Source organism: Haemaphysalis longicornis, unplaced genomic scaffold (genome assembly GCF_048455015.1).
Source record: "Haemaphysalis longicornis isolate Haplotype H1 unplaced genomic scaffold, Haemaphysalis longicornis Haplotype H1 scaffold_4, whole genome shotgun sequence".
Taxonomy (NCBI): domain Eukaryota; kingdom Metazoa; phylum Arthropoda; class Arachnida; order Ixodida; family Ixodidae; genus Haemaphysalis; species Haemaphysalis longicornis.
The window spans coordinates 150,610,119-150,633,497 of NW_027526361.1; the positions used below are offsets into that span (position 1 = coordinate 150,610,119).

At 47.7% G+C, this 23,379-nt stretch overlaps 1 protein-coding gene across 1 annotated transcript; it reads right to left on the minus strand.

The window, feature by feature from the left end:
• Positions 1 to 407: 407 nt before the first annotated feature.
• LOC144180615 (uncharacterized) lies at positions 408 to 23,152 on the minus strand. Its single transcript, XM_077708932.1, has 7 exons — positions 22,795 to 23,152; positions 21,151 to 21,214; positions 14,409 to 14,696; positions 8,589 to 8,853; positions 6,772 to 6,840; positions 1,825 to 1,914; positions 408 to 701 (listed from the first exon to the last, which is right to left on the minus strand). Exons 1-7 carry the CDS (start codon positions 23,150 to 23,152, stop codon positions 636 to 638), a joined length of 1,200 nt encoding a protein of 399 aa, XP_077565058.1. The 3' UTR covers positions 408 to 635.
• Positions 23,153 to 23,379: the final 227 nt, after the last annotated feature.

Below are 23,379 nucleotides of genomic sequence, written 5' to 3' on the forward strand. Positions count from 1 at the left end.
ACCGACTATAAGTTATTCTCGAAGCACGCCATGAAGTCTCCTGTCCCGTCCTTGGTATTCCGCTCAAGTGTGCTTCGAGTAATTGCTGGAACCAACTGGGTGTGTCACTCGACATCTATGCTTCGGCTCCACTCGGTGCTCATCTTGAGTTGGCTTCTTTACCAACTACCGTTTTTGTCTCCCTCGGAGCCCTAGTGTGCTCGTCTGGAAGCACTGCACCGACAGGGCGTCAAGATATCCCTAGGACTTCCACAGGCGTCGGCAAACAAAAAGGTCCGTGACGAGTCCCATTTTCCACCGCTCCGCTTCATGGCGTCTCAGCGGCTACTGCAGGTAGGCTTAGCATACATGACGCTCGGCATTTATTTAAAAATAAAAGTGGTCTCCAGAAACGTTTTTTCAGTTTTGTTCAAAGTAAAACAGTGACAGACACAGATTACAGAAAGTAGAGATTTTCTATCTGTTTTTAACCAAAACTAAAAAATATTACGTCCTGTCATCTATTCTGAACGACCATTCAAAAACTGTTCTCATCGTAAGACCCTCAAAAACTGTTATCTTATGTAAACGAAATGTAAGCTTATGCTCTATAGAAAGGCGCAGTATGAAGAAAGGTGTTGGGCCGTTTCCCATGTTCAGTTCTTGACATCGTGGCTCGACTGGATGAGAATAACTGTGTACGTTATGATAGCTGCTCCCATCTGAAAGAAAAATGCAAGGCGTATTGGTTTGATTGAAGGTGTCCAGGCAGGGTTAATGATACCGTGACCGTTATTTGCGTTAGCGTGAATGTGAGATATGTGTCATTAGAAGAGGTTTCCGCAAATGTTTTCGACCACAAGGCACGTGTTCCGAAAAGCAGTGTAGATTAAACATTCATTCGTAAAGTATTTGGCTCATAAACCGAAAATGGGCTAACGTGCTTCAACCAACACAAGTGGATTATAACAATTATTACCAGCCAAAGTATGTCCATAGCAGGTCGGAACCATCGCGTAGACAGCTGCTCCCGCCTTGCGAAGCTCGAATTTATTGCTTACCCTGTAAGCTTCCCACTTATCCCGCAATTGAGTAAATCCTCTTTCCCTCTTCTAGTCCCGTTTCTTCGCAGCTGCTAGATGGTGAGAAGACGGTCAGTTCTCCGTATACCAATCTAGTCCACTTCTTCCTGCTTATTTGAGCTACTATCTTTTCAACCCAAGTTTCAAGACGGATCTAAGTCACTCGTCCGCCATCCTAAGTGTAGCTCCTCTCATACTTCCTTCTATTACTCTAAAATGTTTTAGTGCATTTGAATGTGAAAACTATTCTTCCTTCAAGTTCACGTGTTGCAATTCCGGACGCGCTACCGCCGGCATGCGCTCTACATCAAGGGCTGTGTCGCTGAAAGCAGTTCCTCGTTAAGTATAGATTCGCGTTGATGTATAACTCATGTATGCTCAATATTGAACACTTTATGCACGTTTACAATATATTGTGATATTGTTTTCTACATATAAACCTTCACTGCAGTTTTGTGTTTCCTGTAGTTGAAAACCTTAACGACAAAAATCTAGAAATTATACTCCTTTGATACAAAAGTGGAGATATGCGCAGTTAACTTGTCTAGCCGGAAGGAAAAAAAATTTAATACGTAATTTAAATTTTGGTGTATGCTCGTTTTTCTGAAGAAACTGTCGCTAAAGTTATTTGACAATAGCTTACTCGTCTACTAATGTGCTTCACATCGGTCTACGTAGGAGTGTTCGCAAATATCAGGGGAAGGATTCTCAGACGGCATTAGTCCGACTTTGCGGACTGCACAGACCAAAAGGTTTCACCTACCGAAATCATTTGCCCAAGGTTTATGCGGAAGAACCCGCGAGCCGTGAGATACATATCCGGTGGGTCCAGAATATTGTGAAAAAAGCGAACCTGAAATAAATCAGGCACCTGGTTACAGCAGGTACTCGGCAATATATAAAAATCAAGATACAATTTAAAATAATTGCAAGCGTACATCAAAAAAGCCAAAAAAAGAGAGGAACTTGTGGTAGAAATTTCTTCAAGTCGGACAATCTTTGTCAAAGCATCCATGTCATTGTTTCCGGGTGCTGTGGTTTAACCGCTCAGGAATTGCTCTGTTTGCCATTCAAATTCTGTATAACCGACCATCTCTGCCGCTGACGCTGGAACTCAAATAAAATTAACGCCGCCCTTAAGGGCTCTCTGAGAGGCGTTTTGGGAACACTAAATGAACTAGCGCAATAGTTACGTTGGGTGGTCGACGTCACCTGTGCCAAGTACAGTGGAACCCCGACAATACGACTTTAGTATAATGTGCTGTTGGGCTAGTTGCTGCATTATGTATCACGAAACTTGCGCTAACTAGACATAAACAGACGAAGGAAGACGGACGATGCGCACGACTTTCAAGGGACCACGAGAAAGCGTCGTATCACTTGGGTGCCGTACGACCTTATTTAAACTACTATATTTAGCATGTTTTCGCATGATTTGGGAACCCTTAGCTGAAATCTCAAGTTTTAAAAAAAGAAACGCCTATGTTGTACCCTCCTCTCCTCCACGATTTGCGAGCTAGCCCGCCAGCAAAGCGCCGCGCTCTACGCGACACTCGTGCAGTCCGGAAATATTTATAATAAAGCCCGCCAGCCCAGAACCTTGCGCCAGCGAGGTAAGGCCGACGTGGTCGAGCAAATCGACAGGGGAAAAAGCAAGTGTGAAACTGCCAAGGTTAAAGGAGCCATGAAGAGAAAATGCAAGTTGGTTTTATTCGAAAGATTTCGTGTTTTATAGTGCCCCCAGCGCTTGTCCGGATACAAACGGTGCTTTATTCACTGAGAAATTAAACAATTTAGGTTAAAAATTTGATTTTCCCGCTCAATCGTGCGTTTTCGTGGTCCCAAATTACATCACAGGAACCGACCGCTCTGCAGCCTAGAGTACCTTCATTCACGCATCCGCCGTACAGGGTAAAGACACGTATACGCTGGCGCCGCCATTTTCGGTTGCTCGCTCGCCGCCGAAGCAAGTCAGTGTGTCAAAACCGCGCTAAAATTATCGCCGCAACGCGGTTTACTGAAGAAGTTTGAATCATATTGTCTGTTTCGCGGTGCTAGGTCTCGTGGGAAACGAGAAGAATAACGCGTTGAGCCCGTTGGCCCAATTGCGGCGGCACGGGACCGTTCAACGGTTGTCTCCACCCTGTACAGCGGTGTTGGTTTGTTCCCGCGTTTCTTTACGTTCCGTAACCTAGATGGCGCCACCATTCCATGGCAAGCGTTTGGTTTGTTTTTGCCCGCATTTAAACCTGGCTTGTTTTTGTTCTGGGAGAAAATATTCGTTCCCTGAAACAGTGCTCGCTCGACAAATGGGGTCACGTAAGACACCGTTGCTTGCGTCAATCGGCCCGTGTCGTCTGAGACAACCCCAAGCCCCGTAGTGCTGTGCAGCTAAACCAAGCATGCTGTGCGCAGTACGAACAGCAGAACGCATCAGTATTTCTATGTTTACATGTGCTTTCGTAACTTCCACTGTTTGTCCCATCATTCTTATTGCTTTGTAAAGAATGTGCCCTAAATTTAAGCGCAAATCGCTCGTTCGTCTAGTTTGTAAGCTCTACCTAATTTGCGTCTGCTTCTGCCAGCCTCCGCCAATCGCAGAGCTTAGCTCATGAGACATCATAGGTTCTGTTGCGGGAAATGAGCTGGTGGGTCGCATGACCATTCCCGTTTTTCCTAATTATGTAGCTTATTTGAGCGAAGTTTACGTTAAAAGTGGTGTCAGTATGATTCTAACGAGACAATCTTTTGAATGAACCAAACTTGTGTTTTCTCTTCATGGCTCCTTTAAGCGAAACGAACGAAAGTGCAAGACGGAAATGAAAAAAAAAACTGCATTCCCGTACAGGGCGGAGGCACCCTTTGCAGGGTCCTGTGCCGTTGCTATTCGGTAAAAGTGATCAACGCGTAGCTGCTTTTGTTTCCGACAAGACCAACCAAGGTGAAATGGATAAGGTGATTGAAACTTCGCGAGAAACCGTATTGAGGCGAAAATCATAGCGCGGTCTTGCTACGGTGATTTGCTGCGGCGGCCAGCGAGTGACCCAAAATGGCCGTGCCAACCTACACGTACGTTTCTCCACCCGTGGTCTCCACCCTTCCGCCGGAAGCGCGTGAATAGAGTTACCCTAGCAACAATAGGAGCGGAGTGACAATGCGGCTTTTGAAGACTGATAAGCAGAGAGCAGAGATATAGGGAGAGAGAGCGTCGTGGAAGAAGAAACTTGGGGAAGCGAGTGGAAAAAGCGGGTGTTCGGTCATCGCCGTGGGATTACGTCGTATGCGTTTTCGCACTCGTCGGTGGCTCGAGCAGAGCTTCATGCTATATTCGGGTGGTCGCTCTGATACTCCGACTCGGAGAACGCCGATGCGCCGTTTCCCCCAATCCGAGCAAGAGTCACCGCTCCCCAACCGAACGCGTACCCGATCTTGGAGCAGCACGCGACCGTGGCGCCGCAGTGCGGCCAACACGGAAACTGCAAACAACCAATCCGGCCAAGGTGTTTCTATGGTGTTTCAATGAATTGCGGCCTCGAGATCGGACGCGTGAGCTCTAAGCCAAAGTTGCGAACGTATTGCTGCACTTTGAACAGAGGAAGCGGTGCGGCGCACAGTTCGGCGAACTTTTTCGCGTAAACATGAGAGTCGTCGTCGTCTGAGCTGCTGTCCTCCCCGGCGTCGATTTCGAGCTCCAGAAGCAGCGGAGAAGGTTCCCGTACACTCAATAGGCGTCTCCGTTTCGACATGATGCGGAGCTGCCTTCAGTAATAGCACGAGAAGCAAAAACGTCGAAATACTCCCACAACAAATCGCTGGCTACGCCTCAGCGAACGCCACCGACTAGGCAGGCGAGTATGCGCGAGGTGCGGGGCGGCGCTCCCACTTCGGAGTCAGAGCAGTCGGAGGCGCTCGAAGTGGAGTACGACGCTCTGAGACGACCAACCGAACATACGTCGAGCGATCGATTCGACCACCCGAACACGGAGTCGCTTTCCGAAGTGCTTCAGAGTGCTCTAAAACGACCACCCGAATACAGCATTAGATTCACGGTCTGCCTTCCACCTGAACTTCAATTTCTCGCGGTTCGCGCGTTGGCGTACTGCTGCTGCGTGGGGCCTTCGAAAGTTAACTCCCGCTCACGAGTACCTGCCTGCTTGCTTGAGTCTGTTCAGTAAGTGGTCTGGCCCACATGCGGACGTTTGCACATCTAGCGGCGTCAAACGGGGGCTCAGAATAAAGAAAAGTCGGGATGAGGTGGCGAGGCAGTGTAAAATATGGAAAAAACGCCGGTTTTTCCGCGCCAGGGTCCGTCGGGCGAAGCGGACTGCGTGCACCGGAGCGTCATATCATCGAGGTTTTTAATACATTATTTCTGTGGGGAGTTTGCCGGGACCGCAGTGATCCGTCGTAAGAAGCGGGTCGTCGTAAGTCCGGGGGTCGTACCAGCGGGGTTTCACTGTATAACATTTTTACGTGCTGCGGGAAGCTCACACTTTCGTTGCAAAATTTCTTACCGCGTTCCCACCCGTTCCTGTGTGTTTTTTGGGCTTTGCCACCCCCCGCATGTACGTCATTGATTCTTATATGCGCGTCACGAAGCCGAAATCTTACAATTAGACGTTTTTTTCTCACTCTCGGCGTAGACGGGTCGCGCCGGGGCCTTTGATTAATAAGTGATTCCTGCAGCACGCTTAACGCTATCGTATTCGCCCATAGTTGTCTTTGTTTTACTCAATTAACACGCTCCCTGTTAAGGCGCGTTGGCTAGGCCGACGTAACGCAGGACGACATCCGAGTTGGCAGACCGCCTTCTCACACGACACCGACGACGACACGAACACGTCGGCCGATCGAAAGTATCGTGCGACTGGCTCGCTGACCGAAGACGCCGACAATAATGATCGGCCGAACGGTCGCCGGGGATCGATCGACGAGCGAAAACTACGCCCCGACAACATTCCTGCCGTAATGAATGCTGCTCTGTTCTGTTAGTTCCTAGAGTGTAATAAACAAAGCAAGGTCCATGAAGTTCATGCAGGTATAGACTAACTCAAATGCGGTCTGTATTTCGGCTTACGGCGCTTCGGCCGTTCGCTTTGACGACAATGCGTTTCCCGCAGTTACAAACAGCAAACCCATGTTCGACCAGCAAAGCTTGTATAAAATGCTCAGTTAAAAGCAGAAAAGGAGTTACGGAAGGTTTACTAGGTAATAAGGAATCAATGTCGACCGAACGTTTTAGAGCAAAACGTAAAACAAAAGTACGACAAGCACTTTTCTCACAGGGCAAAATCGCATTCGCAGCCGGATGAATACGCATGAAGTCCAAAAGGGTCATGGTTTCGGCCTGTTGGTGATGCATAATTGGAACTGGAAACGCAAATTAGACACGGGCAAAGAAAGGGGACAACAGGACGAGCGCTCGTCCTGTTGTCCGCTTTCTTTGTCCGTATCTAATTTGCGCTTTCAGTTCCAAGAATGCACATGATTTTTTACGTCCACCCCAGAATCCTATTTACGTATAGACCTCAACTTAACAGTCACGATATGGATTGCATGCGTTCCGAAAGGCTTATTGCATTATTGTTTATTAGATCGCTGTTTATTTTACAGTGGTAGTGTGAATCTTGTTTATTAACATACCCCAATCGTATTCATCACAAAGCTGTATGCACAGTTTATAGGAATTGTGCCAGATAAGATAACTTACATCTCTTGCGAATTGGACTGGGTTATCGCAAAGCGTTAATGATTGCAACGTCCACTTCATCTTCGACACCTTGAGGAAAAAATTCAAAGAGGCAGCGTCGTGTCAGTTCACAAAATCAGCAATGAGTGACCACCAACTTTATTATATAACCGTTCATATAACGGAAACCTTAAACGGGCCATACCCAAAATTACAGCTTTGCTTAGCTTGAAAGAACAAGCCTTCGGTAACTCTCTCGGTTTCATTCGAGACAAAAAAATACTTTTTTAACCAAACAAACCAAACATATTCCAACACTTAAACATTTTTTTCTACGGTGACGTAACATTGGCAAGAATGATGCAATATATAGACCAGCACTTCAACCACATTGTTCAGTGCGTTAACGTCACGTTAGCATTCAAGTAATACGATCACAGAAAACTAGGTGTCCCACAGCAACCACCAAGTCGGGTTTGTTCGAGATGGATGAGGTGGGTGGCCGGCGGCCGCACAAAAAAAAATGGCCGCGTATCTGCTCCGTTTATTGCAAATGCCGACGAAAGCCGATAGTCGCCTGGCGCCCCTGCCAAGGAAATGCCTTCTTTTTTTTTCCTGCGCACCTCTTTTGCTTTTAGTCTCTCGTCTCGCTCATCCCAAGATAAATACGCTAGAGGTTTTCTCAAGTCAGTTTAAATTTTCCGCGTTCCGCTGCTCCAGACCCGGTGCCGCGACAACAACGCTGCCGTACGGCGGAGACGCGCGTGAATTGAGGCACCCTACTACAACATTTATAGAACCACGTTGCCCCATTCCACGCGCGTTCCAAGAGAAACGTGGAACCTATCTAGCGGAACCTTTCGTCACTGTTGCCGTTTGATTCCTTAAATGCCGCCAGGAGCTACAGTGGCGCGGGCGATAGTGAATTTTTTTATGGAGTGGGTGATCGCAAATATTGAACATCCGTGAAATATTTTAAATGCAGAGCATTTCAGTAACTCACGATGTCACCCGCGTTGACGTCCGTAGTCGTAGTCCGCACCTGTCCCCCTACACTATATAAAAAAAATACTATCCGGCGCCTGGTTTCGATCCCTCGACCCTGCGGGCGGAACGCAATGTACATGGTGCTCTACCCACTGCGCCACAAAGCCGACACAGAATGGGAGGCTACGAACGCGCCTTATATCCTTGACTCATGCAAACTACGTCAAGAAGCTGCTGATACAACGCATTCACTACCACCAACTCCCCAAACACTAAACGTTACGCAATATACCCACCCCCTATGCGACGCATTTACTCGAGTCCCCCTCGCGGGGAGATGGGCCCAATTTTTTATGAAGAAACACTGCAAATATTAATTATGTATTCATTTTCTACCTCGCATTTGCGTAATGTATTGTTCTTGTTCAACAATGTTGACAAGTATAAACATTGCCACCGGAATTACGTTTAGATTAGGCTGTAAGTATATAATCTTATTGTGCAACTACTGTTTCGCTTTGGCCGAGTGGCTGAATCGAGGGACAGACAGACAGACAGACAGACAGACAGACAGACAGACAGACAGACAGACAGACAGACAGACAGATCAAAATTTCTGCAATTAAGTAGCCCAAGAAAGGCCATCGTCTTTAAGAGAGAAACGGTGGGAAACTGGCTGCGGAATCGCCACTGCTTCATGTGTTTTTATTATTATCTCCATGGTTTGTTTGAGGTTTGCGATATAATTAGAATCTTTGTTATCGGGCCTAAGCAGCCTCTTATTGAACTAAACTTAAGTGAATAGAACACAAGCTGCTAAGCAAATTAGTTGGTGTCGCAACTGCTCTAACCTCATCCGCCAGTGACTCCGACGCAAACGCCACGTCCAGAGCGTCGATGAAGCTTAAGCAGGCGTACGAAGTTGCCGATGCCAGCATGCTCGACGTGGACGATGAGTCGGTGAGTGAGTAGAGCACAGTGCACACCACGCACATGTTTGCACCGAACGAGAGCAGCAGTGGTGTGCCCAAGAGGCGCTGCGCTGCCGCAAGCATGCCCAGCACCGACTCCACGTTGGTACGACACTCGGCTAGCACGCTCTGCATTTCGTATCTCCTGTACGGGAAGGGAAAGTGTGTACAGGGGCTATTAGGCTCTTAATAAAACATTAAGACTGCAATCTTTAACGGCCACTGCACGTGCAGTCGCCTCCCACCACTGTGCCTATATTTTAAAGGTAACCATACCGATATTTTTTTATTTCATTTCTTTTAAGCAGTAGATGTAGCGCTACAAAACACTTTGGAGAGCTAGCACTTCTATTTGCTTTCACCAGATGGCGCAAAGTTAAACACTAGTTTGTTGTTGTTTTTCTTGCCCTAAACTTTGTGAACTGCAAATAATTCCATTGATCATAGCGTAAATGTTTGTATTCGTCCTCGAAAAATATATACCTTTCTACTGCCTTACACTCAATTTTGTCTTCACACTACACCAGCCCTAGACCAACTTTCAGTTGTAATTTAATACTATTAATAACGTCAATAACGTTGTTTTATGAGTACGACAACCTAATATGGTCTAGTGTGCGATAGAAATCCCAGCACAACTAAGCACTTATCAGCTGTCAATTCGAAACCCTTACTCTTTAAGTGAACGCCCCTGATGGCTTCTTCCAGGCTGGTACTGCGAGTAACTGTGACTGTTGCGGCGCTAACCAGGTCAGGGGAGGGCGTGCTCGAAGTGCCGTCGAACACCGCAATGACAGCCACAGCTACAACTCCTGGCTTTCCACTTGGAACTCCGGATGTACAGTAGCGGGGTCTTTAACTTGTTAACACTACAGTGCTTTATGCCGGGGTACACAAAACTCACCGTCACGGAAATGACGTCACCAGAAAAAGTTCCACTGGCGCGGCGGCGCTAGGTTTACTACCGACTAGGTTTACTACCGCTCTACCGACTGAGCCATGAAATCATCCCGGGATAGCTGTACGAACGCGCTTTATTTCCTTCCCTATAACTTGTCCATTCAGATGGTGCTGCCGTCTAGGAGAGGTGAAGCGAAGTAGTGCGTCATGACGCTAATGAACGCTGATAGTTGGCGCCTAGATAGGGCAGCGTGTAGCAGCGGAAGCTGCTGTGTTTATCCGTCCGCCACCTATGTGGAGCGCTGCTCAGCTTGTGGAACGCCGCCGCCACGTTCCATATGCTGAGCTGGTCGCAACGCAAGCGTCTGGCGTACACGCCATGGAGCAGGTCCAACGTGGTCGCACGTTTGCCTAAGCGACCCGCCAGCTCGACGTCGCTCGCCAAGAACACCTACAAGGCTACTGTCGACCCGCAAATCATGCTCCTTTCGGTGTAGCGTACTGTGACTTCACCAAACGATTCGCTGACAACCCGTCCGATTTCGTTCGCATGGTTTGCGAGCGCCTGGGGTGTCATCGGATTTACACAATGCTCTGGCGCGTGTAATCCAGTGTCTAAAGTTGATGCGCCTAACGGTGCCATACTGACGAAATATAAATAGCCATGTGCAAGTTCATATCGATGCACAGTAAACATTCAAATGCTCCTGTGAAGGGACATCCCACTTTCATATTGTACGAATTCCTATGAGAGAAGTATCAACCACGTTTGTTATTCTACTGCTCGTGTAATAGCTTGCACAGACGTCACTGCTATGTAGCTGCCAGTATTGTGCACCCCGTGCATGGTGGGAAGCTGTAAACATATATATCTTTGTTATGTCTAGGAGCGCCGAAAAAGCTGACAGCAGTGTGCTAGACAGTCACGGTGGTAACGTCACGCAGTAGCCGTGCGCGGAACGCGTCATGCGTTGGAACACCCCTGAAGGAGCTGTTATAGAACGCAGCTATACCGGCAATAAAGAAAATAATTAGCAGTGGCTTAGCTCGGCTATGCCAGGGTATACGTAGCGTGAGCTAAGGTTCAGCTGGTTAGTCTTAGGTTTCCTGGTTTTCTAGGATTAGCTGATTATCATGCTTACTGCTGCTAAAGCGATTTCCAATACAAATAAATCCAATTCAATCCAATCCCTTCAGTTCCGTCCCGTCCAGTCCAATCAATCCAGTCCAGTCCGGCCCAGTCCACTCCAGTCACTGCTACTCGCGCATGCGCAGCCACGGCTCTCCAGGATTCACGCGAAACGGCTGCCAAGCGGCTCCGGCGCAGCGTCAGACTTGGCTACTTCGTCACGGAGGAGCACAGCTGGACACGCGCCAGCGCCAGGGCGTCTGCCTTGGCTATGACGTCACTACTCTGGAATGCGCAGACCGGCGAATGTGCAGACTGAATTCTCCACATACCCGTGCTCCAATTGGAGTGGATTTCCAATCCAATCTAATCTAATATATTCCAATCCAATCGAAATCAAATTAAATCCATTCAAATCCGATCCAATCCAATGCTCCTCGCGCTTGCGCAGCACGGCCCTTCAATGTCCACGCGAAACTGCTCAACCTCGGCCAGAGTCGCTTACGCTACAATATAAAGAACCGAGCTCTCACGTACCCGCTCCAATGGTTCCGCGTAGGAGTCGGTATCGTTTAACCGAGCGAACGACGAGGACACCGAAGATAGGCGAGATAGAGCGAGCAGGAAAGCGAAGAAGGAAAGTATGGCGAAACTGTGAGGGGGACGGCGGTATGCTCTTGCCCGCAGCACGACACCGCAAGAGCAAAACTCCGGGCCGAACTCCAGCGACTCGGTGCCCCAAGCCACAAGCTAGAAGACTTCCTGTTCCCCACGGGACCGGACGCCATCCGACGGGAGGTCTTCCAGCACGTAGTCAACTTCCTGGTTACAACAGGACTAGCGCTGCGTTTGTAGCCATCGAGTCATGGACTAAACGAACGCGATATAGACTATCTCCCACTCTCCTACCGCTCTTCTCTTCCCCCTTCTCTCTTCCTATTCTTTGAAGCCCCAATCCCCTTCCCTGGACTGGGTCGTATGAGGGTGAACTCCCCGTTGAGTTCAACAATATCCCCAGGCCTTTTCTCTTCCCTCCTTTGTTAATAAATCACCACCACCACCCACGGCGGTATGCCGGGGCATTGCGAGACATGCTCCCCAGCGACGATGCTCTGCGCGCTCCGTCGTGCGTTCACTGATAATTTGATCCCTTCTTAGACGCACAGTTATGCGCCACCACCGACAATAGTCTGCAGTTACCGCTGCGTTGAAATTTCGCATTGGGGTGTATCGTACTTTTCAGCCATTTTTTTTTTTTCGCTTTCTTTCTCTAAGTACGCAACACCGATGCCGGACGCCGGCGTTTTCCCAGAATGGGGTGTTAAATGCTTTCGCGTTAGAATTCGGCGTCCGGTGTCAGCGTTGGCATCGCGTCTGGTACAGAAAAGCGGCTGGAGGAGCGTTCCAAAGCACGATGCTTTCCGTGTTTTATTGCGCGTTCTTCGAAATAGAATGGGCACAAGTTTAGAACCGCGCAGCTCGACAATACCCAAACACGTATAAAGCAGATAGTTCAATGTGTGGCTGTGATTGCGGTGTTAGGCGTCGCGTGAAGCACGTGCTCCTCTTACCTCGGACAGCGGCGCAGCAGCCTTAATTATTCACAGCTCAAAACTGCTCCCAGCACTCACGGGCGCCCAATTGGATCATAATGCTTTCTAAGAAGAGCTAGGTGTCCTCAGAGCTTCTTTGTTTACTAGTTCATTTGTTCTTCGGTGCAGCATATATTATTATAATTATTGTTGTGGTTCCTTATTTCAAGGGGGGTGGCTCAAAATGTAGTCAGGGTTTCGGAATGCGGCTAATGAGGTAAGGGCGTCTGTGTTGTTTTGACTATCCTCGTGGTACTTGCAGAAGTCCACAGAGCATTATGGCTCTTATACGCATTATGCAATTTAAAACTCGAGCTGGAGCACTGAGATTGCAAATTATTACCTCTTTTTCCTGTTTATTATTACCAGTAATTTTTTCCTGCGCTGTTGGCTACCGCTGCCTGCGCCAGCAACTATTGACTCATTCGTCTGTCTCTAGCGCTCTTTATATTGTCTGCCACCCATGTTAACCAAGAGAATAGCAAGCACGAAAAATTGGGAGCCTGGCAGGCAGGTCGATCTTCCTACTCTGCAGATTGATATTCAATTAAAGCGGATATTCATTCTGATTGACATTCATTCTGCTGAAAAACGCGAAGGAGGCCCTCATTCTTCTCACGGTGGCTCGAAATATTGTTACAATTCTAGTTGAGCGAACAACAGGCACCGGTGCGCTTGAGGGGTGTAATAGATCAATGCATGCATATTCAAATCAGATGACGACCAGACATACTGCCTGAATCTAATTTCCCGTCCGCTGAAGCTCTCTATACTCGGAGACGACATTCTGCGGTCAGTCAGTCAGGGCTGCGCAGCTGCAAGTAGTTCAACCAAAATACAATTCGCTGTGTGTCACCTAACTAATTCAAAATACAAATTTCTTACTTTTAGACTTGAATTTGTAATTCCACCAAGTTATAACCAAGAATATCTGGAACAGACAGCAATATTTCTTATATTTCAGGGTTTTTTTTGGTTGCGGTCCTCGCCACTCGCTTCGCATAGGTTCGCTTCAGAAAGAAACATGGCATCCTTCATTTCATTCATTTCATAATTTCGCTTCATTCGCCGCATAGGATGTTCAAGAAGCTCGAGAAGAAATAGGTGTGAAACCTAACGAAGCAAGTGGTCTTCAACGTGTTTGCCCAAGTAAGGCTGACGCAACCGGCACTCTCCTGTGTTTGCCCATTTCGTTCGGTTAGCCACCTTGCCGGCGTAAGCGAACTGTGAGAGTACTTCCGCACGGCTCAGTGCGGAGGATCTCAGCAGTACCCTGAAGCCCGCAAAGCGTGAAAGACTATGTTTGGTGACTGGAAGACCCCCTAAATTTACTGAAATGACAAGAGTGCAGCGGTACGAAAGTTTCACCCTTGCTGCTTCTTCCACGGAAGGTACATAAAAACTTCATTCGCAGCGGGGCGGCATCGTCCAGGGTATAATTTATCAAGTCGGCCGGAAGTCCGGTTTGTGTTTAGAAACAAAGTAAACGTAGAGAAGGAGACACCGATATGCCTGCATGCTCGATGATTGTGGTTCAGCGCACTCAACCACGGAGCTCACGCGAATAAATGAATTGTAGCAAATGCGTACCTGTCACGACGAAACTGAAACCAAAACCAGTTTATCGGGAACTAGATTGGCGCATTAGCACGAAGCAGTTAGCTCCCGCCCTCCCCACGTAGCTTTCTCTCCATTGCCACAGAAAGTTCTCCTCGAGTATAGTGTGTTTCATGCACTCACGAGTGAAGCATCAAAACGGCGTTCGCATTATGACTGTATCCGATTTAAGCACGAACAGATCGTCCATATTGATATCACCGGGCAGAGTTCCGTATTTATCAGTAAATGATGAAAAATGTAGTTGCTCAGCATAACTGTACGCTCCCATGTGCGATTGAACCGCTGCCCCTACGAGCCCAGCCATCTGTGTAGACTGATAACGTGCCCTGATCAGGGCCGATTTCAAACAATTCGTTTCGGTACGGACGAACATGCTGTGCGCTTGAGGATGAGACCCACGAGCTGTGACAACAGGGTGCAAGAGGAAATGTATTTAAAAGTCGCCTCTCGCTTACCTACCTGTTTCCGCCCGTAACGACGACCACGCGACCATGGGCCAGCGCATCCAGCACTTCGTTTTCAGCCCTGAGGTACTGGACGAGGACCTCGGCGAAGCACTTGGCGAGGATCATGGGCGCGCTGTCCCAAACGGTGACGGCAGCTCCGGCTGCTACCATGGTGGTAGACAGCACCACCGACGCGAAGACCGGCAGGCGCTGATGCATCCCCCTCAGGAATACGTACCAACGAGTCGTGAAGAAGGCAGTCACAATCAGCAAGTGTATCGCCCTGCGGCCACGGAAGAAGCTCTGTGTCACCCGCGCAGTTCTAGCGTGTTTGTCACCGCTGGAATGGCGATGTGGGGGGCATGAACCGTAAGACACTGTTAAATTCAGTACAGCTTAGCAATCCACGGCGCTGCAGACAGCTCAACGGGGCTTCACAAGCCTAATGGCGGATACCCTGTTTCCCCGAGGAGAAGTGTGTTTTGCAAGTTACTAACCAATCTGCTTAACACATGGGTTTAGTTAGGTAGCAATTCTCGTTACCAAGGTACCGAAGAACGTTCTGCCTGTACCTCTAACGGTGTAACATCCCTCCAATGCCCGGCCGACACGTAAATCAGAAGTACAATTCCACTAGACGAAAATAGCACTCCATCGGCCCTGGGGACCCTCTGGTGTTGCGTTTAAATTGGGAAGCATATTTGTTTTCGTTGGTGCACGTTGTACGGCGCAGGAGCTTACCCATACAAAAATATTGTATGGTCGGCTATAGAAAATCCTTTTTATGGTCGTCTTTAGCTATTTGGCCCAATAATCTTTAGACTTTTCTATGGCTGTCTTTAGCGATTCGTATCGCCATTCCTATGGGTGTCTTTAGCTTCTTCTATAACCGGTTCTATGGCTGTCTTTAGCTATTCTTATCGACATTCCTATGGGTGTCTTTAGGTTCTTCTATAGCCGGTTATATGGTTGTCTTTAGCTATTCGTATCGACATTCCTATGGGTGTCTTTAGATATTCGTATCGACATTCCTGTGGGTGTCTTTAGATATTCGTATCGACATTCCTATGGGTGTCTTTAGCTATTCGTATTGAAATCCGTATGGGTGTCTTTAGCTTCTTCTATAGCCGGTTCTATGGCTGTCTTTAGCTCTTCTTTCGATATCGCTATGGCTATAGAAGAATCTAAAGACACCCATAGGAATGTCGATAGGAATGGCTAAAGACAGCCATAGAAATGTCTAAAGATAATTGGGCCAAATAGCTAAAGACAACCATAAGAAGGTTTTTCAATAGCCGACCATACAATATTTTTGCATGAGCTGCAGCCAGAAGAGAATCACCACTACTTGAAACACAGCGACAGCAGCAGCCGCTGAGAAATTATTAACACGCTGCCATGCCGGCATAGAGCCTTGCAGATCTCTAGAACTTGTCCTGTGGCACTTAGGTGCATTATGTAATATATGCTCCGTGAACACTTCAGCAATATAGGGGGAGTGCGAGGTTGCGATTGCAAACACTTCGCCAGTTTTCATTCACAAAAGGCTTAAACACAGGCATTCAAGGAAAGCAAAATCAAGGGGTTTATTCATTCCATTCATCACATAAATGGCTACTATCTACGCTACTTCACCACCAGTAAACAGTTGTTCACATACGCCGATCGAAACACAGCACACGCATTCCAACACTCTGGCTCACGCTTAAGTGACTCGCTCGACAGCCACACTACGCGGCACATTCCCCGCGAGCGTCCGCCGAGACACAAATACCTACAGGTGCTGGGTAGTCCACAGAAAAGAAAGCACTCAGAAGTCGTTCATTACACTCAGTACTCAACGCACACAGCTGCAAGTTCGGTGGCTAAAATGGAAATGCACTCTCAATAAAACAATGAAGATGGTCGCACACAATGCAATGATAAAAAAAAACGTTTTTCCAAGTTCACTCAATTAGTTCCTTGTAAGTTTTCTCAGTTCGCGAAAAAAATTATTTTCGTCACATCACCGCGGCACATCATCTTCACTTCTGTCTACGTTGCAGTGCCCATGTGGTGCAGGGTAGTTTAGAAAAGTATTCGTGAACACCAAAAAAAGTCCTGCATTTCTCGCACTATAGAGTCTCTTCTGTTCGTAAGATCACTCACCCTAGAGTTTTGCGTACGATGAAATTCCTGTCACAGTATCGCAGGTATCCATTTTCGCATGACTTGAAGTTGATGTTGAATTAATCGTAACACTGTCACCGTAAACACCGAAATTCACGACACCAAAAAGCGACACATTTGCTTGGCGTCACACCATCTACACGAGCACATTGCCGTCGAGTCGAAATTCCCAGCACCAGGCAACACGTGCCATGCCCGCGCACATGAGCAAGGAGACGAAATGTGGCTGACTGAGTACATCCAGGTATAAGCGGGTCCATCGCGATAGCAAATAGTGCGGAGATACATGCCCATCTTTCGATCTTTTTCTAACTTGTTCGCTGGTAATTATTTTTTTTTTGTAAATACAAGATCGCTTAACGTTTTGTTTTCTTCATCCGAAAAAAGTTGTATCTGTTCTCAGTACTCAGGGAACATTGTCTGTCACTAGCATTGCTGCGCGCAGGAATACTAACACAGCGCGGGCCGCACGGCCGTGTCCTTCGGTACCCATCGCCAAAACCAGTATGCCAAACAAACAACAGAAAATAAAACAGGAAGCAGGGGTGTCCCCTCTACCCTTTCATCGCTTCCCAGAATTTCTTCACCGCGCCTCCTTCGGTCCTGCGTGGGTCGCTCTCCCCCTTTCTCAATGACTAATCTGAAAGTGGGGTCCGCGGGAGAAAGAATGCGGTTGTTCGCAGCTTCCCCCATATTTCTGAGAGAGCGTACCGTGGGCCGCGAAAGTTACTTCCAATCTGCTTCGACGCTGTGAGGGCCGTTTTCAGAGAAGCCCGCTTTTTCACTTGACCGCGGCAGCGAAGGGCCACAGAGGAATAATTCTACGAAATTATACGTCTTTCGGTCAACGTTCATTTGAAAGCTTTGCGGACGCGCAGTATCCAAAGTTGCAACCTGAATTTGAGCGTTAATCAGTAGCTTCTGTTCATTGTACTTTTCCCGTATTGTTGGTATAATAAGTACCTAACCTTATTGAACAAATACGCTCATATAACCGGCCGATCAACCTCATCATCGTTATCCAATCTGTGTTGTAGATGTAGCTAGGTAAATCATGAGTATATGAATTTTGCGTCATAAGTCATATTGAAACCAGCAGAATAGGATTTAATGGTTGCTCGAATTATACCTTTATAGCTAACACTTTTCGATTAGCGGCTGGAAACTTGGAGCCTTATGTTACTATGTAGTTAGCTAAAGAAGCCTTTATGGATGCAGGCTTGTAAGTTCTGCGCCAAACGCTTTTTTAATGCGGGCAAAATGTTGCCTAATTATCACACATCTAAAGGTTTACAGTTATATATTGTACTGTACCCAGCCGCAGGAGCTCTTATGGCTGCCTCACTTTAGCTTTAAAACAAATGCTCTCCAATAGCTGGCAGAAGACATCCGTATGGTTCCAAGTTTCTAGACTTAGAGCTAAAGAACGGCCCATAGCCAGCCAAATGAGCTTTTATGGCTTTCTCTCTATAGCTTTAGGACGAACTCTTTTCAATAGCTGGCAAAAGACAGCTCAATGGTTTGAAGTCTGTAGACTTAGAGCGAAACAACGTCCTATAGCCAGCCGAATGAGCTTTTATGGCTTTCTCTCTAAAGCTTTAGGACGAACTCTTTTCAATAGCTGGCAAAAGACAGCTGAATGGTTTTGAGTCTGTAGACTTCAAGCTAAAAAATGGTCTATAGCCAGCCAAAAGAGCTTTGCCGTGGCTGGTCTATAGAACTAAAGCCATACATATTTCTTTAGCTGGCTACAGTTACCTGAATAGCTGTGACTCTATAGACTAAACACACTAGGATGTTCTATAATCGTCTAAAGAGAATTGTATGGTTTACAGTCTTTAGTGCAGGATCTATAAAAACTTCAATAGCTGGCTATAGCCTAATTTATGCCTTTTTATGGGTGACCATAGAGACCCATAGGCGGCCATAGCTCACCATACATTTTTCAATAGACGCCCATAAGGCATTTTTGTATGGGTAAGCTCGAACGTTAGTCCCTAGACAAATGTTTTGTTTCGGCGAAAAACTGCAACGGAAATATCAGCATCATGTTAACGTTCACGTTTTATAAATGGCCACAAAAGAGAATAGAAGCTAAACCAAACGAATGTTAGTTTTGTTTTGTTTAATACTACACTAATATCAACTGGCATTTAAACCTCTCAACGCAAGTAGTCAATGCCTATAATTTTTTATGGCTGTTTCTAACCGCACTCACAACCCACGAGTCCTCGACTTGCGACAGCCAGAGATTGTATAGCAACCTTTTTAAACCCTACTACTAGCACTAAACTTAGTCCTATTTTTTCTACATTGCACGGAACCGCGGAGGAGGAATATGTGCACTAGCCGACCGATTTTTCGGACCTGCAGGGGAACGAAAAATAGTCCGAATAAAAAGCAGACTGAAAAATCCGCGCATCGCAAAAACAAATTTTATTTCATTTAAAAAGTACAGTAGAAGTCGCGAATGGTTTCTTGCCTTAAATTCCTCCTTCGTTTGAGAACGTCTGCTTGCAACACTGCAAGCGTCACGTTTTTTTGCAAATCCTCATCATCACCAACCTCTCTACGCCCACTGCAGAGCAAAGGCCTCTCCCACTATTCTCCAGTTATCCCGGTCCTGTTCTAACTGCGACCAATTTATCCCCGCAAACTTCTTGATCTCATCTGCCCATCTAACTTTCTGCCGCCCCCTGCAACGCCTGCCTTCTCGAGGGATCCACTCTGTTACCCTTAATGACCAACGGTTATCTTGCCTTCACATTACATGCCCTGCCCACGTCCATTTCTTCTTAATTTATACTAATATGTCCTTAACACGCCTTTGTTCCCTGACCCACTCTGCTATCTTCTTGTTCCTTAATGTTACACCTACCATCTTCCGTTCCATTGCTCGCTGAGTCGTCCTCAATTTAAGTTGAACCCTCTTAGTGAGCCTCCAAGATTCTGCCCCGTATGCTGTCATACACCTTCTCCTTTAGACACAATAGTAGGCTACCATTCATTATTCGAGAATGCCTACCGAATGCACTCCGTCGCCTTCTTATCCTTATAATTACAGTGGAACCCCGATAATACGACTTTCAAGGGACCCCGAGAAAGCGTCGCATGACCGGGGTGCGGGTAAATGCCGGCCTAGTAGACGGTCTCATGCGACAGGTGGGCTAAGAATTCATTTAAACTACTACATTTAGCGCGTTCTCGCGTGATATGCGAACCTTTAGCTGAAATCCCACTTCAAAAATAAAATCAACGCCTATGTTGTGACCCCCTCCCCACCTTGCATCCGAGCTAGTCCTCCAGCCAAGCGCCGCGCGCTACGCGAGAGCCCGGCCGTCTGGCGCTAGTTACAGCCCGCCAGCCCGGCGCCTTGCACACGCGAGATAAGGCCGACGTGGTAGAGCAAATTGATAGGGGAATAGGCGAGTGTGTAACTTCCAAGGCCAAGCGAAAGGGACGATAGTACAAGGCGAGGTAAAAAACGGCATTCCCGTACATGGTTGAGACACACTTTGAATGTTCCCGTGCTGTCGCTATGGGTCAGAGGGATCAACACATAGCTATTTTTGTTTCAGACAAGATCCAGCAAAGCGAAATAGATAAGGATATTCAAACTTCGCGAGTAAACCGTGTTGCGGCGAAAATTATAGCGCGGTCTTGCTACAGTGACGTAGGCCAGCGATTGACGGAAAATTGCGGTGCCAACGTAAACGTGTCTTTACCCTTGCGGCGGAGCGCGTGAATTTAGGTATTCCACCAAAGAAAGTAGCGGGGTGACAAAGGGTCTTTGAAAGACAATAATAAGCAGAGAGGGGGGGAGACAGAGCATTGTGAAATGAAGAAACTTGGATCGAGCGGGCGGGGAAAGCGGGTGTTGGCTCATCGCCGTGGGGTTGCGTCGTATGTGTTTTCGTACTCGTCGGCGGCTCGAGGAGAGCTTCAAATTCACGGTCTGCCTTATACCTGAACTTCAATTTCTCGCGGTTCGCGCGTTGGCGTACTGCTGCCGCGTTGGGCAGTCGCAGGTTAACTCCCGCTCACGAGTAGCTGCCTGCTTGCTTGCGTCTGTTCAGCAAGTGGTCTGGCCCGCTTGCGGACCTTTGTACAGTAAGCAGCGTCAAGCGGGGGTTAAGAAAAAAGGAGGTTGGGACGAGGCGGCGAAGCGATGTAAAATATTGGAAAACGCTTGTTCATCCGCACCAGGGTCCGTTGTATGAAGGAGAACGCGTGCACCCAAGCGTCATATCATCGGGTTTTTTAATGCATTTTTTCTATTTGGAGTTTGCCGGGACCGACGGGATTCGTCATAAGAAGCGGGTCGTCGTAAGTCCGGGGGACGTATCAGCGGGGTTCCACTGTATCTCTGCCTTGTGGTTGGGATCCGCGGTCACAACTTGGCCTAAGTTGATATATTATTCGCTTAGCACTTCCATTGCCTCGCCACCTATCTCAAACCGCTGTGCTGTCCCGAAGTTATTGACCATTACTTTAGTTTTCTGCACATTACTTTTCAGGCCCACGGTTCTACTCTGTTTTCCCAGTGTTCCAAACATGCTTTGAAATTCGTCCCCCCTTTCGCAAACATTGTAAAACAACGCCAAAGCTTTGGCAATGCCTTGCGTTGACGGTTATGGGCGCTCGGAAGTGTCTTCGTCAGAGTCGCTTTGCGGCAGCGCCTTTACTTTGCTCAGGCACGATCTCGTCATCCGTTAGCTCCGCGCACAACAGTTTGTTGCTGTCCCCCCGCAGCAAACTCTCGAAGTTTTCCGAAAAATCAAAGTTGGTTACTCCGGCAGTAGTCAAGCCGACCCCAATCAGACCCGAAGCTGGCCAGGTGGTTAAGATTCAAAATGGCATTGTCCCGGATTCGCGCGTGGCTCTGTCGCAGAGATGTTTGTCCGAAAAATTGAACCTTTGACTTTATTTTCTCCAAATAATCCGTGGTTCATATACATTACTCCTATGGGACAACTAGCAGTTCCTCGGGAACGTCGTGAATATCCAGCAAGTCCGAATTTTACGAGTCCGAAAAAACGGTCGGCTACTGTATAGGAAGCGAAACGGACTATTGCGGCAAGCGCGGGCAAGGGACCAGATAACGGAACAATGAAAACACGGACTACAAAGTTGCATAGCTGCGACGGCGAAGTAAAGGGTAGCGGCACCTGGAGGAAGAAATGATAGCGGCCACAGTTTATTCCGGAGCTGGGAAGTTAAATGCCAATCCCGGTGGCCGCGTAGTTTCTCCCCCGCTACAGATGCCGCTAACTTCACCTAGGCCAAGCGCTTGTGACATTATTTGCTCGCCCTAGGAAGCGTCATTTTCCCTTCTGTCTTGTTCTTACTCCGTGCGTGAACCAAAACTGTAGTCATTCCTCCCTTATCGCAATATGCTTTACTTAGCACAGCTTATGCAATCTAGACAAAGCCACCGTATATACTCTGCTTCATTTCATTATAACTTACAGCAGTATCCTTCACTTCTTTATATGCATCAAAGATGGTGTTCGTCAGAGTGTACTGCAGAAGAACGGAAAGTTGGGCTGGTTGGTATGTGTTCATTTTGGTGGAATACAGAAGCGCTCAAAAAACAAGGACGAAGGAAGAAGAAGCGCCGTGCTGTCTACTTCTTCCTTCGTGCTTGTTTTTTGAGCGCTTCTGTATTCCACCAAAATGAGTTCGTCAGAGCGCCAGATACTGCCTGGGTCGGGAAATCAGATTTCTATCTCGTTCAATGTTTCCCGTAGGCACAAAAGTTATGTAGTACGAAAGTAAGATGGTATAAGTATCCAACCAAATGCGGCATCTCGTGCACTTTTTTATATCGCTATTAATTTTTGCCCCTAACCAGCGCATATTAAACAAGGTGTGTTTTTCACTAACACTCTTTACAATGTAAACATTAGTTCCACGCTCGACATCATAGGCGGGACGAGGTCTAATTATGGCAGAAGGGGGTGTACACCGCGCTATCGAAGGAACGCTTGAAAGGTACGTGGAAACGGTTAAATCAAGAGCGAAAAACCTTTCAAACACCGACAGGTTCAATATAGTATCTCCAGTTATAACAACACCTGAGATTGTGTTATGAAGATTGCGCTGCTTCATTTTATCTACAGAGCCAGTTCCCAAGGTAGGTACGGTAACCCTGGGGGAAAGGTTGCCAGGAAGTAACACTGACCGGCGAGCGGTCTTGAAGGCGCCCAGCTTTCGCACGCCAAGCTCGCGGTGGGCGCTCTGGTATTCTGCCGCCCGTGCCAAGAGCGCCCACGTCTCCTGCGACTTCACTAAGACGGTAGCCAGCTGCGAGGCCACCTTGGCGACGAACAGCACACGGAGCGCCAGGAAGAGATCCCTGTTGAACCGGGTTAGGTGGGCAGCCCTGTTTTGCCAGCGGCCGTAGAAGGCGGCGGACTCGAGTACCACCACCACGAAGATGAGAGCTGTGGTCCAGGAGGTGTACCACCAAGAGTAGCCTTGTCGATGGAGCCCGCCTCCGAGCTGTCGCTTTCGGAATGGTGGCAAGCAGCCGGACAGGCGAAGCAGCCACCCGTCGGAGCCGAAGCGAGCCTCGGCGAAAGACATGTCTGTAAAAACGAGTAAGCACAGACGATCGGATCGCAATACTAAAAATGACCGCATCCGTATTTTTTGGGGTTCAAAGGCCATGCAATAATTAATTAATATATACGTGCTACCCGGTCAAGTAAGAATAATTAAAAAACAGGGCGGATGCAGACCTTGCCTTTACACGCACGGTTACACTCATCGTCCTTGACCCAATAACCACATCGTTATGGGGCCGCAAAAAC

What these genes read in the sequence shown, in the direction of transcription:
- LOC144180615 (XM_077708932.1), bottom strand. Translation starts at nt 23,152, where the DNA reads ATGTCTTTCGCCGAGGCTCGCTTCGGCTCCGACGGGTGGCTGCTTCGC. An exon ending in CTTTGGCGTTGTTTTACAAT is followed by an intron (nt 14,697 to 21,150) that starts GTTTGCGAAAGG and finishes GGTGACACAGAG; the next exon opens with CTTCTTCCGTGGCCGCAGGG. An exon ending in CAGTCCAATTCGCAAGAGAT is followed by an intron (nt 1,915 to 6,771) that starts GTAAGTTATCTT and finishes GATTTATTTCAG; the next exon opens with GTTCGCTTTTTTCACAATAT.